The sequence below is a fragment of the Lutjanus erythropterus genome, chromosome 3 (assembly GCF_056507025.1).
Source record: "Lutjanus erythropterus isolate fLutEry1 chromosome 3, fLutEry1.hap2, whole genome shotgun sequence".
Taxonomy (NCBI): Eukaryota; Metazoa; Chordata; class Actinopteri; order Lutjaniformes; family Lutjanidae; genus Lutjanus; species Lutjanus erythropterus.
In genome coordinates this window covers 18554002-18569450 of record NC_139319.1, presented here as the reverse complement: position 1 = coordinate 18569450, position 15449 = coordinate 18554002, and the positions used below count along the sequence as shown (strand labels likewise).

Below are 15449 nucleotides of genomic sequence, written 5' to 3'. Positions count from 1 at the left end.
AATATGTTGATGCCTGTGACCTTAGAATCTGTCAAAAAAAAAAAAAAAAAGAATACGTATAACTCACTTAATAGAAAAATGCTAACAAAAACAGAAAAACGCACTTACATAAGCTTACTCACCAAACTCACTCATAATATTTTAATGAAAGCTATGTCAACTTTTCTTGTTGGGCAACTATATGTGAAATTAACTCCAACATTACACACTTTCTAGAAAGAACACCCGGATTTATATTATACTTAATAAAATGAGCCCCAAACAGAGTAACTTGTAACCTCTGTGCCAAATAGTCTACATTGCAAAAGTGATTCAAGCTCAATATCACAAATGTATTTACTGCTTTAAACATTTTGTAAGATTTAAATAATAAAAAAAAAAAAAGTTTCATAAATCTTATTGAAAAATCAAATCTTATTTGAAACGCTTGACCTTGGAAATAGACTTGGAAATAGGTCCACTTAGCATTTGCACAGCTTTGAACTACATTTCTTTCTTGGATGAATGTTTTTTGGTGAGGTCTTGAGGTAAAACTGTGAAAAGAACAGAGGAAGGAGAGAAGAGAAGGAAAAAATAATAATCTTCCTGGATTTTGGATTTGTTGTTTTTAACTGGTGGATTTTCAATATAGACTCTGATGTGTGTATTATTATCAACTGGACATTCTTTTATATTTTTAGTGTTTTGATTTTGATGTCATTTATTTTATTCCAAATTATTTTCTCCCCACTTATTTTTTTTCTTCAATTATTATAAACTAATCTGATATCTAGCGGTTGACACACGAGACTACTGTGGAGCCAGCACAGCAACCGTTGCTAGGGAAGTGACGTTCCATAGTTACTAGGCACCATGTCACGCTCACAGCAGCAGCCAGCTGTAACCAACTAACGAGGATTTTTGCTCAATGAAGGTTTCATTTCTTCTTAACAGAAAAAAATATCTTCGCTAAAGAAGTACGTGCAGCTGCTCCTGTTCTGAAACATTCATTATCGTGCCACCCTTCGACAGGTAAGATGTCGTTGCCATGAAGCTAAAGTTAGCTAACCTAGTTGCCAGTTAAGCTAGCTTCCTCTGTTAGCTAACAAGCTGAGCATTATTCGTTCAAAATTTTTAACATGCTTTGTCTTGGTTGTGTATAGATGGTTTAAGGTAGGTATATTAGGCGTATACTGACCGTGCCATGTCTGGTTTGTCCAAAACTAGTGGTTACTAGACAGTCAAACGTGCTGTCATAATCTAGAGTAGTGGTTAACTCACTGTTTTGCTAGCTAATTGTCTGCGATTTTTCTGTGCTTATGTGCTTTTAGAGTATGTTTTCTATTATGTTGTGTGTCATGTTTAAGCTACTTGTGTGTACGGGCGTTTTCATGTTTTATATGCCATCAGCGTGCAAGGGATTGCAGATGACAATGAACCTGTGTGGCTAAATCTGACATATTTACATGATGGACTCAAGTGCTGATGTTTATTGATGTGTTTTGTCCTTTCTTTACTAAAACATAAATTTCTCATGCTGAATTTGACTGTAATGCTAAGCTCGTTACAGTTGGATCTATTTGTAATTTTGCCATTGAATACTTTTTGAATTTAACATAATTACCTTAAAGGACCATGCTAATGTATTAGCAAGTTCTAGCTCCTTAACTACACATTATGTACTACATTTTTTGCTGAACATTGCATCTCACAGAGTTTTATATTTAAAGATATATTTACTGCAGCCATTGACGATTTCGATTAATGCCTTTATAGTTTGCCAATTAATTATTACATTTCTGAAACCTGCTTGAAATGTGTAATCCTTCACAATACCTATACCTCTAATCCTTCACAGAAAACACATACACCAAATATGATTACAATTCTGCCAATGTTATATTATTTTGTGTGGTATTGCAGGTTATTATGAATCGACAGCTCATGATGGTAATATCTCAAAATGAAGACTTTCACAGATTTGCACCCTGAATGGATTACAGAACTTAAACAATTTTCAATTTAGTTCTGTTTATTTGTTCCAGTAGGCATTTCTGCTGCAGAAGACATAAAACACATTAGCAAAATGTAAAAAAAAAAAAAACCACACAACATAACAGAAACACAAAGCAGATGACATAAATAGTGCACAGGGTGACTCAGCCTAGGCCTACACCAAGGAACAGTGAGTCACTCAAGCGTCTCAGGAGCAGGCTAATAACTTATAATAATATTATAAACATTAACTATTACCAGTAAGTATTATCAGTGGAGTGAGCATCAACAGAACTTGACTCATCTCTAAAATTCTGTACATTAGCATCACCATGAAGGTCAACATTACAGTACAGTAAACTACATCTCAATTTAAAAAAGCATAATTGTCACTGTCACAGTATTGTCATCATAATCAACATACTGCACCTCAATTTAAAAAATTCTAAACAAAACAAAACATGGTTGTCACCCTTACCGTATCATTATCACCATCCTCATCATCACTAAGTAATGGTAGCCATTAACTCTTCCTGCTACTAGCATTTAAAGCTTGAAGGAGATAAGAGCTGCAACAGTTTACTGATGAATGGCTTATTAAATCAATCACCAACAATTTTGATAATTGATTAATTGGTTTGAGTAATTTTGTAGGGAAAAAAGTTTAAATTCTCTGATTTCGGCTTCTTAAATGTGAATATTTTCTGGTTTCTTTACTCCTTGCTGACAGTAACCTGAATATCTTTGAGTTGTGGACAAAAGACATTTGAGGATGTCATCTTGGCCCTTGGGAAACACTGATCAATATTTATCATGATTTTATTGACCAAACAACTAATTGATTAATACAGAAAATTATCAACAGATTGATTGATAATTAAAATAATTGTTATAGAAACAAGGTCCAAACATGTAGAGCATGTGCTCCCCATGTTTTGAGCTATTGATAAATTGATTGATAAATTGATCTACAGTGGAAATAATAGTTAGTTGCAGCCCTAAAAGAGACATGGATGAAGGAATTCATTGGAAAATTATTGCGCTGTAATGTCAAGTATAATTAGTTGTAAATCTTTAATCTTTTATTATGTAATGTCTTAAACTGTCTTATAGGTTCAGTGGTTGTTGGGAGAGACTGCCATGTTCAATCCCAGTGATCTGGAAGGTGAAGTGGACCATTCATTTTTCGACAGTGACTGTGATGATAGCAGCTTCAGCAGAGATGGAGGGAAAAAAATGGAGAAAGATTTGAAGGCTAAAAAGGAAAGTACACCAGCAGATGAGAGGCTACATGTAAAACAGACCGAAAATAGAAAAGGTGATTGGTCTCCAAGGACAGATGGGACAAACAAACACTTGAAGCCACTGGAGAAAAACAGTAGCAGCAGAGCAGAAAGGAAAGAAAACAGCCATCAATCAAAGGAGGAGGAGGAGAGGAGCAGCGCGTCCAGTGTGTCCTCTCTTTCCCACACGTCAGATAAAGTCATCAATAATTATAGTGACAGTGATGAAGACTCTAATTTGCACTCTAAAGGGCCCAATAGAACATTTATGACTTTGTCCAGAGAGGTAGATGATAAGGATGTGTACAGCCAGAGTCCAAATGAGTCTGAAGACGAAGCATTACCATCCAATGCCAAATACTTTAAGGGGAGAAATAAACAATCTCCTAAAAAACGGATAAGAAATCGGCGCACTCGTAGTCCATCCCCCTCTTCAACCGAGGCCAGCATAGACGCAGACTCAGAGAACTCCTGTAGCAGTAGCAGCGGGAGAAGTAGTTTGGATTCCCCCACCCTTCCCAAGCCCAACAAATCTTCTTTATCCCCTGGAGTGAGGAAGACCCAAGTGGGCTCAGCAGTATCTCGGGATGCGCCTGCCAACCATACAGAGGAGTCAGATGATACAGTAACAGATGTGAGCCCCCTCTCCTCTCCTGACTGCAGCCCTCTGCAGTCATTGGACCTGAACCACACAGAGGCTGAGGAGGGAAGCCTTAAAGAGCAGCAGCAGGAGGAGAGTGCGCCCTCCAGTGGCCTTAGCAACACACATCAAGAGGAAGACTCAGATCAAGATGTCGATGAGTGTGAGTAAAACCTTTTAAATTATACAATATCTTCCTTAGTATAACATAACATTGTAAACAAAAAACTTTGTCCTCTGTCCCAACCTCAGTAAATAAAAACTGCTACAAAAAGAGTTCCCTTTCAAATACACAGCTCAGGTTTTTTTATATTCATCCATCTAGAAGAACTCATAAGAAATTTTGAGGAATTTTACTAAAGAAGTGTAGCCCTTTTGGTTAATCGTCCATGAAAGAAAACTGAATATCTTTCCATTTTGGTTAGAACGTATGACGATATCACTTTCGGCTTTGGGAAACAGTGATCTACATTTTTAAGCATTTTCTCGTGTTTTATAGACCAAACAACTCATAGAATAAATGAGAAAATAATCGACAGATTGCCTAACAATGAAAATAATCATCACTTGCAGCCCTAATAATCATCATATAATGAGCAATAAGACATTAATGGACTTAAGGTTATGTAGCTGAACACAGAGATTTTTGACCTCGTGGTTCACATAAGACTCTAGACTATAATGAGACACTATATTTGTAATGTAGGTTTATACACATCTACTACGTACACATACTACATAGCAACAGGCCATCTTTCTTTCCAACAAACATTCATATAAAAAATTCTTGCTATAGACCATGTTGAATATTACACTGCAACATGTTCTGACAAATAAAAAAAATAATTAAACCTACAAAACAGAGCTGTCACGATATAAATTTTTCACAGTAACAGTGTTATTGCAATACAAGGCCATCGTCAATAAGAGTATATCGTCGCATCCCTAATACAAAATCAAGTTTTCATTTCACTTATCCAGGAATGTTCATGCAAAATGTAAACAGTTGCAATATCAGGTATGGTATTTTTTTAAATTTTGTATGTTTAGTTTTTCTCGTGTTTTAATGGAAATCTGTAAACAAAGAAACCCACCACACTTGGTTCACTCTCAAGTCAAAGAACCATTTAAACATTACATTGCTTTTGCTTTATGTTTGCTTTTTAGATGCATTTTCTGTAATGTTTTAAACTATTTATTGTCTTGCTTTTAGCTTTTGTTTTAATGTTCCTTTAATGTTTTTATTTTAATGTATTTTCAAGTTCTTATAAAGCACCTTGAATTGACTTGTGTATGAATGCCTGGCCTTGCCTTACATAAATCACAGTGAAACCCTTTTAAAAAACAGATTAAAGATACTCTAACAAGTATCCGTTTCACTCATCAGGTTCTCTCAGTTCAGAGAGTCAGTCTGGAGCAAAACCGGTCTTCCGCTGTCCTGGAGGGAGAAACAGGAAGAACTACTCCTTCACCAATGATGAGGTCCGAGCCATCGATTGTGAGAACCAGCGACTTCTTCGGGAGCTTTCACGCCTTTCTCCGAGACCCAGACCAGGAAGTACAACGGGGAAGAAAACCCGTGTAGCCGGTAACTCACCACTCGTTCGCGTCTCTCACAGCGCACTCAACAGGCAGCGGGAACAGCAACGCATCGAGAGGGAGAACCTGGTGAGTTTGGCCTCCTGTATGGATCGGTGCTCATTTAAATCTTAGAATAAATACGGGGATCCCTGTCACTGTAAATCTCTGCTTTAGGTTTATGGTTCATTAGCTGTAATGCCCAAGCAGTATACCATCTGAGTCCAAGTCGCTCTTTGAATATTCTCATTTCTTGGTCTGTCAATGGATTATACTGTACAACTGTTTATTGTTGTTTCTATGACACCACAGTTTTATCTCTACTATAGTAGTATAGTAATATAGTATCTCCACATACATTTGAAAAATTCAAAACCATTGTCTCTTTCCCAAAGTCATAACCCAGTTACTCAAGATAATCCACAGACCTTTTTGTGAGCAGTTTAATGTAGACAACAAGCCGAGTGCTATTTAGTCCCATTATACTGGAGAGAAGGGCGAAATCTCCACAGATGATATGTCCAAAAATCTAGATGGATAATAGCACTACAAGCCAGGGAAAAAAATATGTATTTCTGTTTTTGGGATAAACTGTCCCTTTAAATAATGTTTTGAATTTACAAAATTGTTTTTTTTAGAATAAAATAGTTTGCAACAGCAAAGATTTTATTATTTTGCAGAATGAGTTTGCACAGTATCAGTATCACAGCATCCAGAAAGACTCTGATTAGCGTTCTATTGCTCAAAGCAGAGGGTTGCCTCACCTTGTTATATTTTATTCAAAGTTTGTAAAATGATATCGATCAGATTTTGTGCACACACACACGGCAATCAGAACACTGTAGAGCGCTCCCACATAACAAATCCCATTTTAACCCCTGGTTGTCTTGATCCATTACACTATTCTGCATCAGTGATTTTCTCTAAAATATCTGCATGTCAGTGTGTCACATACTAATGCATTTTAATCAAATCTGCCTGTAAATGGTTTTAATCAACCAGAATATAATTTTGGAGGAATTGCAGGTTAAGTAGTTTGAAGTAATCAGTCATAACTGTCACAATGATTGAATTTATTAACATATTATTGTACTGTTTGTGATTTTCTGTTATTTTGCTTATAATTGTAAAAGACAATCAAAGACCTATCAAAGATAGTAGTTTGATAGGTTCCAGTTAGTTGGTGTCAGAATAAGAGAGCCACCCCTGAAAGCCGACACAGATGGACATGGACAGACAGCAGCAGGTGGCAGGCCTGCAGCTGCGCCACAAAGTGACATTATAAGAGAGTTCGGCATCTGCAGCTTTAGCCTCTCACCCCATATATTAACTCTGCTTGACCACTTGTGTGATAGAAACCCAAGGTGAGACTTAAAGCACTCACTGAAAATGAGTCAGGGAATTATAATTGGCAGCTGGCAGAGCATAATTGTCTCCTCTGACAGGTGTTTTAAGTGTTAACATTATTTTCTTCACTGACTTTGTCACATAATGTTTGGTATTACTGCTGATTAGAGAGCTTACATTAATCCTGATTGTTGTTTTTATGAGGGAGAGATTTCTAGACATTTTGAGGACAGATAGTTCTTTCTCCAGTCCATCTCTCTACATTGAGGGTGCTTTTCTGTGGCTCCTCTATTCTTAGAGTGAAGTAACTGAATCTGCCGTGTGATCAGTGTATCCACCCCACACATCACCCATGTAAGACACCCCATTTGTCCTGCACTAGAGGAACTAGTTCTGTGTATTTCAAGATTGGTCAATCACACATAAAATATCAATGTTCTATCAAAGAAGTAAGATTAATATTGAGGGATGGATTGAGTCTGAAGATATTTCACATTGTTTATGCGTTGGAATTGCAGGAGATGGCCACCAATCTGACTGCAAATAGAAGCCTGCAGTGTCTTTTTATGACCTGTGGAGGACTTGTGAACTTCAGTAGAACAGTCTCTTGAGCTCTTTGCTCGCTGTGTTGCTTCATGTGGAGTTTTAGCTTACTGAGCGTTTTCTGCACAGCATGCGTGTGGGAGTGTGACTGCATGTATGACATTCAGCCACTTGCCTACACTGTTTTGCCTCATGGTGTTTGGTTGTGTTTGCTGTGAAGTACCAGATATGTTTCTATTTTCATATTCTAATTGGCATTTGTGGAATGGGGACTGTGTGCTTAATTTCTGAGTCAAATACTTTTACTTACTTTGGTTAGTTTAATTAGTTATATTGAGGCAGGCAGCACAGATTGAGAGGCAGGAAGCATCTCTCAGCAATGTCAACCCTAATGATATTCAACACAGGGGACAAAAATTCTCAAATATGGTTACAAAATACAGCTGGGGTCAAGAAATGTAACAGCTGTCTTGCTAATGGTTTAAACTATAAACCAGCACAAAAACAACAATTTGACTACCAAAATAAGCCATCGTACTCTGAACAGACACAAACACAAAAAAGTAATATTTGCATTTTGGAACATAAAACAGCAAACTTAAGTACTCAATCCAGGCATGACAGGAAATGTGAGCCAACACCGGCATCAACTTGATTATTGATGTTATGTACGTATGTATAATGAAAATAAATACCTTTCATATACGGTCATAATTTGCTGTGTTCTTTATCAGATGTTTATAAATGTAAATGGAATGGCAATTCATGAAATAATTTTGTAAGTGTGGGTCCTGCTGAGACACCAAATTTATCTTTTGGGTCTCGAGTTGAAAAATTTTTGGAACCTCTGGGCACAGTATGTTTTTAATAATTACTTACCAGGTAAAAAGTGTCATTGTGTTCCTTTCAGGCTTTCTTGAAGAAGCTGGAATCCGTCAAGCCTACTGCTGGCCTAAAGCGCTCAGACCAACTGGCAGACTACCAGCGGCAAGTTGGATACCTGGGAGGTCCTTCATACCACGTATCTATGTCCACCACAAAGAAGGGGAGGTCAACCAGCAAGACACCCTCAGGTAGACAAATTACACTTATATGTTTTTAGGTAGTTTTGATACCCTACCAGTATGATGTTAAATACTAGTTTATACAAGATCAAGCCAAACATTTTAGAAGGGTAATGAATGGCAAGTGTGTGCCTTCTTGGTCATATTATTGAAACAATCTCTCCACCCATTTACATATTTCACATTGGGCCGGGAGATGTGGATTATCTTTTTGAGACAACCTGTGAGGTCGCTGCACAGTGTAAAAGCACCAGTGCACCCAGTCCTCACTGGTTCCACAAGTGCAGGTTCACATCAGCAGAAATGTGTCATTTCGTAGCTGGTGCTGTTTGCATGTGATGATTCAAGGAAGGAAAACAAAGAAGAATCAGCATGTGGCACCGCTTTACACTGCTCCTCTCAGACTGAGTGCTGCAGATTTATCGCATGTCTGACCTGCTGCCATCAGATGGCTGCAGAGATTTAATTAACAAAAGAAGACTCTCAGACTGTCAAAGGCAGCTGTGGATGACTGACACTGGTAAGACCCACCCATTAATTTATGGGTGTCCCTCTTGTCATATTATGTCATAAACTTTTGTCATGTTTATTGAAATTAATGTACTGACTGAACAGTATTAATATTATTTTTCTAGTTAAATGTTTAAGTGTTTTTTCATAATTGCTGTCAAGTTGAGTAAACTTTTAGTCCTTGCTAGGATCAAGAGGCAAACCTTTAAGTCCACATGAAATGGCATTTCGAGAGTATCTAGGTATCATGATGTATTTCTGAGTGAAACAGAATAGGCAGGCAGGGCATAACGTTTGGAGGAACTAGATTTGTCATAACTCAGCATACCATTCTGTTGTTCACTAGCAAACTAATGAACCTGCAGCTAACTAATGAGCTCTGTGCAGCCAAAAGCTGATGACTGCCTGATGAGTGGATGTCTTGATAGTGTTGGTTGAAATTGCTTGGTTCAAGCCTACATAAGCACATGGCATATTTTGTTTTAGAGGAAGAAAACATTCGATTTTGAAACAAGAATACAAAAACTCTGATTTTGTTTTTGTTTTTTTGTTTTTGGCATACGTTGTTAAATAGATGCACAAATGATGGGGGAAGTGATTTGAAAGGATTAAAAGGCCTTTTTGATTTCAACTCATTTTTAAATAATTTGTTAACAGTAGAAGCAGTTGCTTTATCAGCTCCAGTAAACTAAATTGTGCTTATGTGTGCTGAAATGTTCAGATATTATTGGTCAGTTGTATTTTCTTCTCAATAGAAAACTGGAATAACAGTTCAAAAGGTATATTTGGTTTCTAGTTTGATTATTAAGTGCTAAATCTGTAATCAGAAAATATTTCTCTGTTGTCCACGCCAGAAGGTCCCAGGTCGGTCAGTGCTGCCCACCATAACTCCAGAGCAGTCTCCACCACCAGTGACTCTGGCAACACACCCGTACCAAGGTCAAAAAAACTGAGTGCAGCCCGGCCAGCCTGGTGCTGAGAAGACAGATATCTTATCTCCGAAGAAACACATCGCTGGTTCCCTTTCTTGCAATCTATTGGTATCCGTTCATCACAAAATGTTCAGTTTGGAGGGCACAAAACATGAAAGATCTGAAACAGTTATTCAGTGTATTGTTGTCATGCTTATCAATTATAGAAATATGCACTTTTTCCCGCCGTTTACTCGGAGCTATTGTAATGCAATGAATAAGTAGTTCAAATGTGGCTTCTGAAAACTGCAGTAACTCTTCACACCACTTAGCAAGCTGTATTTTTGTAGGAAATACTGTACTCTACCACACTTCAACAGCCATAAAGACATAAACAATTCATTGTTTACTATCTCAGTGATTGATGTTTTCATTACATCTGCATTTTTTTGGTTTTGTTGTTTTTTTCACATTTGTACAATTTATGATGCCATTGAGAATTATGTTTTTAAACAATTAAAAAAAAACATATATTTAAAATATTATTGTGGTGTTCTATATTCTGTTCATTTGAAAATAAAGCTGCTTGTTCCAGCGGTTAGCACTGTGCTATTTTTTTTAACTTAAAATGGTGGAATTGTAGACAGAAAATCTTTATCTGATCTCTTCTCTTCTCAAATACCCATGCCCATTGAAACACATGCTACAATTGGTACAAACAATATCTTTTTGGTTAGATTGGATTGGTAGGGTTCATTATACTATGTCTACTTTAATGTTTTCAACATTTAAAAAGGTTCCAAAATCATAAATACTGTGGTAGGAGCCTCTCAGCTTCTTTATGGAGGCATCTACCTCAGGTGAAAATCAATGTGCAGTCACTGGTTGTTCTTTTAATTAATATGTTGGTTATTTTCTTAATCAACTGATTAGTTGTTTAGTCTATTAAATGTAAATGTTCAGTGTTTCCCAAAGCCCAAGATGACAGAGGTATTCAGTTCACTGTCTTAGAGGAGTAAAGAAACCAGAAAATATCCACATTTATGAAGCTGCAGTCAGAGAATTTTGATTATGATGTGTTTTCTTTAAAAAAAAATATTCAAACCAATGAATTGATTATTAAAGTTGTCGCAGATTAATTTGGTAATCAATTCATAATGAACTAATCATTGCACCTGTACTGTATTTTGACTGCATTGTGTTGAAGACATGAAGACATGCATGTCACAGTAGGAAAAATGTGTGAATAGCAAAATGAATGATGGCTGAATTCCATGTCGCTGCCTCAGTTTCTGGGTCCTTTTGTTGGGCATTCTGGCTCACTGTCACACTGTAATGACTTACTGGGACACTTGAATATAATGGATATAATATCTGCTGTGAAAATGGCCCAATTAGCTGCAGAAGACAGGTTGCCATGACAACGGGACATACATCAAAAAGACTGATAATGGATAATAATGGACTAATAAATCTTTATTCTTAATAAAATAATGTGTGAGGTGGGACACATGGGTCAGAGTGGTCACAACGTAACAACACATGGGGCCTCAGCTACAGCTTTACATACTGACTCTAACATGGGTGGTGATGTCATCCTTTGCATCATCATCATCATCTCCACTGAAACACCGGCTCGACTTCGTCAGACCGAGAGACTTGGTGCCTTTTGACACGTCGTAGATGGGATATATACAGATACCTACCTGTCCCAGGCTGCATGTCGCAAGAGAGTACATGCCCACACTGTAACTCATTCACCACAAGCTGTTATCACTCTATCACAAGAATTAAGACTTAAATAAAGTGAAGGGTTTCCCTGGGGACTCGGAGGAGATGAGAAAGTTTATTTTATGTGAACTTCTTGATCTCATCATACAGCACCAACACGAAGGCACCACCCATGCCTCTGATCACATTGGACCAGGCACCCTTGAAGAAGGCTTTTGCTCCCTCATCCTTGAGGATCTTCCTCCAGCAGTCGATTGTGCCCTTGTACATGATGTCAGCTGCGGGGATGGAGACACAAAAATGGTGACGGAAACTTGGATGGTGATGCATAATGCCCATCAGTACATGCACAGGGGTGTTTCTAGTGAGGGGAACGCTCGCCACCGCTGAAATCTGATTGGCCACCCCAAATGCTACTTCATTATCCTCAAGTATGATTGGCTATCTGTCCAGTGAGAGGCAGGATCTTAGTTTGAGCCAACTGTTTGACAAGTATTTTTAAATGTGCATTGTGTTTTTTGTTTGTTTGTTTTTGTATGTAGCCTACTTTCAATTTTTTTTTAGATTAATTTTACTTTATGGATCATTTTGCAACACAGGATTGCAGGATGTTAGTTGGAGTTCCCTTCATGATACTCACAAAGACAATAACCATGCACACAAAACTAAGCTGTAAAAACAAAAAACTTAACAAAACTTAAAGGCAACTTACTTAAATAGTTTTTTTTAGATTTTTCATCTAACTCTAAAGTTATGAAAAACATTTACCAACTAATGATTTTGCTGAAATTTATTTTTCTTCTTAAAACATGAGTCTTTGAGTTTTAGAAACTTCAAAAAAATGTATTTCAGAAACTATTGAGATTTTTAATTGCAACCATTTGATTTTCAAGCATCCAAATAATGACAGATCAGGTTCACAACTCACTATGAATAGGTCTTAAACTACAAAGTATTAGTAGTGATTTCTCAGACTCAAAGATTAAGTAAATTGTCTCAAAAAAGCTTGTAAGTTGGTAAAACTTTGTTTGGTTTATTTCAATATAGAGTTTGAATTTGATTCAAAACTCAAAAAACTAGTGAAAGTAGTTGAAATGAAATTGTTAGTTTCTCAACATTTTTACTGTGTATATGCAGCAAATGGGTGAATAAATAATAAATCATAAAAATAAAAATATTTTGCAGCATGAAGGAATGCTGAGGATGAATTGAGGAATCTCACAGTCTGAGAAAAGAGGTACAATTTCCTTTCAAGAACTTTAAGAATAATGTATAGAAGCTTTATCGGAATGGCTAAGCTGTGACTCCTGTCCGCTTCACTATAGTTGAACTTGGCAGGAAGAGTGGACACAAATTTGTAACCATATCCTTTAATTTGTGTACCAGGCTTAAGGCACATGTATGTGGCTTAAGGGGATTGGCCATGAATTTGCAACCTGAATTTGCGACATGTCTCCTATTGGTTCTCAGAGTTCACCCAAGGTGAATTTGATAAGAAGAAAGGACTCCAATTATGTGACTGGGCCCATAGTCAGTGCTCCACCTGGGCCACCCCGATCAAAAAAAGTCTAGACACGCCCCTGCATGAATGAACGCGTAAAATGTGTAATTGTGCCAAATAAATCATTTCCATCACTACAGGGACATAGATTCACGATTAAGAGACGCTCACCTCCTTTGCGTCCAGACTGCATCATCATACGACGTCTGACGGTGTCGAAGGGATATGAGATGATACCAGCTGCGGCGGTGACAGTCTGGGCGATCATCCAGCTGACGACGATGTGCGTGTTCTTTGGATCTGGCAGCATACCTGTATGAGGGAGGGATTAAACCAGGCGTTAAAATGCGCATAAACTACATTAAAACACGATATAAGCAGATTGAGCCGGCGTGCGCACCTTTAGCTGTGTCGAAGCACCCAAAGTAGGCCGCTCTGTAGATGATGATACCCTGCACTGACACGTTGAAGCCCAGGTACAGACCCTTGATGCCATCGCTTTTGAAGATCTTGGTGATGCAGTTTCCAAGACCGGTGAACTCTCTCTCAGCTGCGCCCTTGCCGATGTCGGCAGCGAGTCTTGTTCTGGCGAAGTCCAGAGGGTAGACAAAGCAGAGCGAAGTGGCACCAGCGGCACCGCCAGATGCAAGATTACCTGCGAAGTAGCGCCAGAACTGTGTTTTTTGATCCACGCCACCGAGGAAGATCTTCTTGTACTTGTCTTTGAAGGCAAAGTTGAGAGCTTGGGTGGGGAAGTAACGGATCACGTTGGCCAGGTTGCCTCTCCAGAAGGAAATAATTCCCTGCTCCTTTGGGATCCTCACCACACAGTCAATGATGCCCTTGTACTGTTTATCTGCGGTGATCTGTTTGCTGGCATGCTGGACCTACAGGCAAACACAGTAAAAAAAAAAAAAAAAAGAAAAAAGAAAAAAAAGATTAAAATTACACATATTTAGATTGAGGTTAATATTTTCTCCTTTGTTCGTTTATTTATTTCGAATTTTAAATACACATTTATTTTATCTATGTCAATTTTAATTTAATTATTATTACTTTATTTTGAAAATTTCTCCTTTCCTTTTTATTTTTTTCATACTAAACACAGTCCATATAATTTTATATAATCTGCTTGAGATCTGTCAATGTACATCAAAATAATTGTATAGTTCTTTCATATTATGAAAACGATCATTGGCACAATACTATACTGTAAGCCTAACTTTCTTGGCTCAATAAAACATATTTGAATAACAAAAGATGCATACAGTTATCCAGAATATGATTTTCATTATCCAGTAATACTTTGTGTAAAGGAATGCTTCTTTTTCTATTAACAGCAGAGATATTGTTTTGTATTTTAATAACTTATTGTATTTAGTATTTATTTTGTTGAATAATTTCCAGTCAGACAGTACTGTGTGTAGTTGTAGGCCCAGCAGCGCACACTCCTGTCACTTGAGAATCAGCTGTGTATTAGATTACATACTCCAGGTTAAATTTAGCCATTCAATTTCACTGAATATTACTGAGCTCATCTGCCATATTGAAGTAATAATTAACTAAATAAACCTAACAACAGCTCATAATTTAGGATTATGGCCTTTTAATTGATCGCACATATTAATTGGGGTTGTCATCATCGCCATCATAGCAGCAACGCTGCAAAGTTCAGTGCGTAAAACCATCTACACTTTGACACAGGACCTCTCACGTGCCCTTTGACATTACGCACTACATATATGACATTACATATAGCACACGTTGAACTTTTCTTCTCTTAAAAAGAACTTTCTTATCTTAACTAATGTAGTTTTACATTTTAGTGTTTGGTTTATCAGTAATCCAACATTTACGCACACTTTACGCACAAAGCAAGCGAACATGCGGCCATCTTTTGCGCAACATCTGCCTCAATTATTTTACCTGCAGCAACAACTTGACTCTCTCAATGGGAGCGACAGCTGTTTTGGAGATGGCAGCGGCGACACCACCCGCCAAAAAGTCCTTCAAGAAACTAACCACCGCGTCCGACATGGTTGGTTCTGCAGATTTGAGACCCCCTGACTGTTTCAAACCTCACCAACGTCCTCAAGGAAACCCAACGCCCCTCCAAGTGGCCGGAGACCCCCCCATCTGTCCTAATATATCTGCTCCATTTATCGCGAGAATTTCGAGTGATGGATTTGCATTTTGTCGAACAGTTAAACGAGGCTAAATAAATATCCGAGGTTGAAGTTCAAGACGTGCGCCATGTTTTCTGAAGTCAAGGGTTTGCCAAGCCGGGGACATTTAAAGGACACAATATGTGTAATTTGCTTATTATCAAAACACAGATTTATATGTAATCCAATCTAATCCTGATCA

At 37.6% G+C, this 15449-nt stretch overlaps 2 protein-coding genes across 3 annotated transcripts; one reads left to right on the top strand and one right to left on the bottom strand.

Annotated features, from left to right (window-relative positions):
- Window positions 1-819: 819 nt before the first annotated feature.
- cfap97 (cilia and flagella associated protein 97) lies at window positions 820-10428 on the top strand. 2 transcript variants are annotated; one of them, XM_084715274.1, is made up of 5 exons: window positions 3088-4060; window positions 5285-5565; window positions 8276-8438; window positions 9546-9554; window positions 9794-10428. In XM_084715274.1, the coding sequence occupies exons 1-5, from the start codon at window positions 3115-3117 to the stop codon at window positions 9916-9918; spliced, it is 1524 nt and encodes a 507-aa protein (XP_084571400.1). In that variant the 5' UTR covers window positions 3088-3114; the 3' UTR covers window positions 9919-10428. The 2 variants fall into 2 exon arrangements, with proteins under 2 accessions (XP_084571399.1, XP_084571400.1); XM_084715273.1 differs by lacking the exon at window positions 9794-10428 and adding an exon at window positions 820-1011 and having other exon boundaries at window positions 8276-9584.
- Window positions 10429-11308: 880 nt separating this feature from the next.
- On the bottom strand, window positions 11309-15220 carry slc25a4 (solute carrier family 25 member 4). The gene is made up of 4 exons (XM_084715272.1): window positions 15009-15220; window positions 13483-13969; window positions 13254-13394; window positions 11309-11859 (listed from the first exon to the last, which is right to left on the bottom strand). Exons 1-4 carry the CDS (start codon window positions 15117-15119, stop codon window positions 11702-11704), a joined length of 897 nt encoding a protein of 298 aa, XP_084571398.1. The 5' UTR covers window positions 15120-15220; the 3' UTR covers window positions 11309-11701.
- Window positions 15221-15449: the final 229 nt, after the last annotated feature.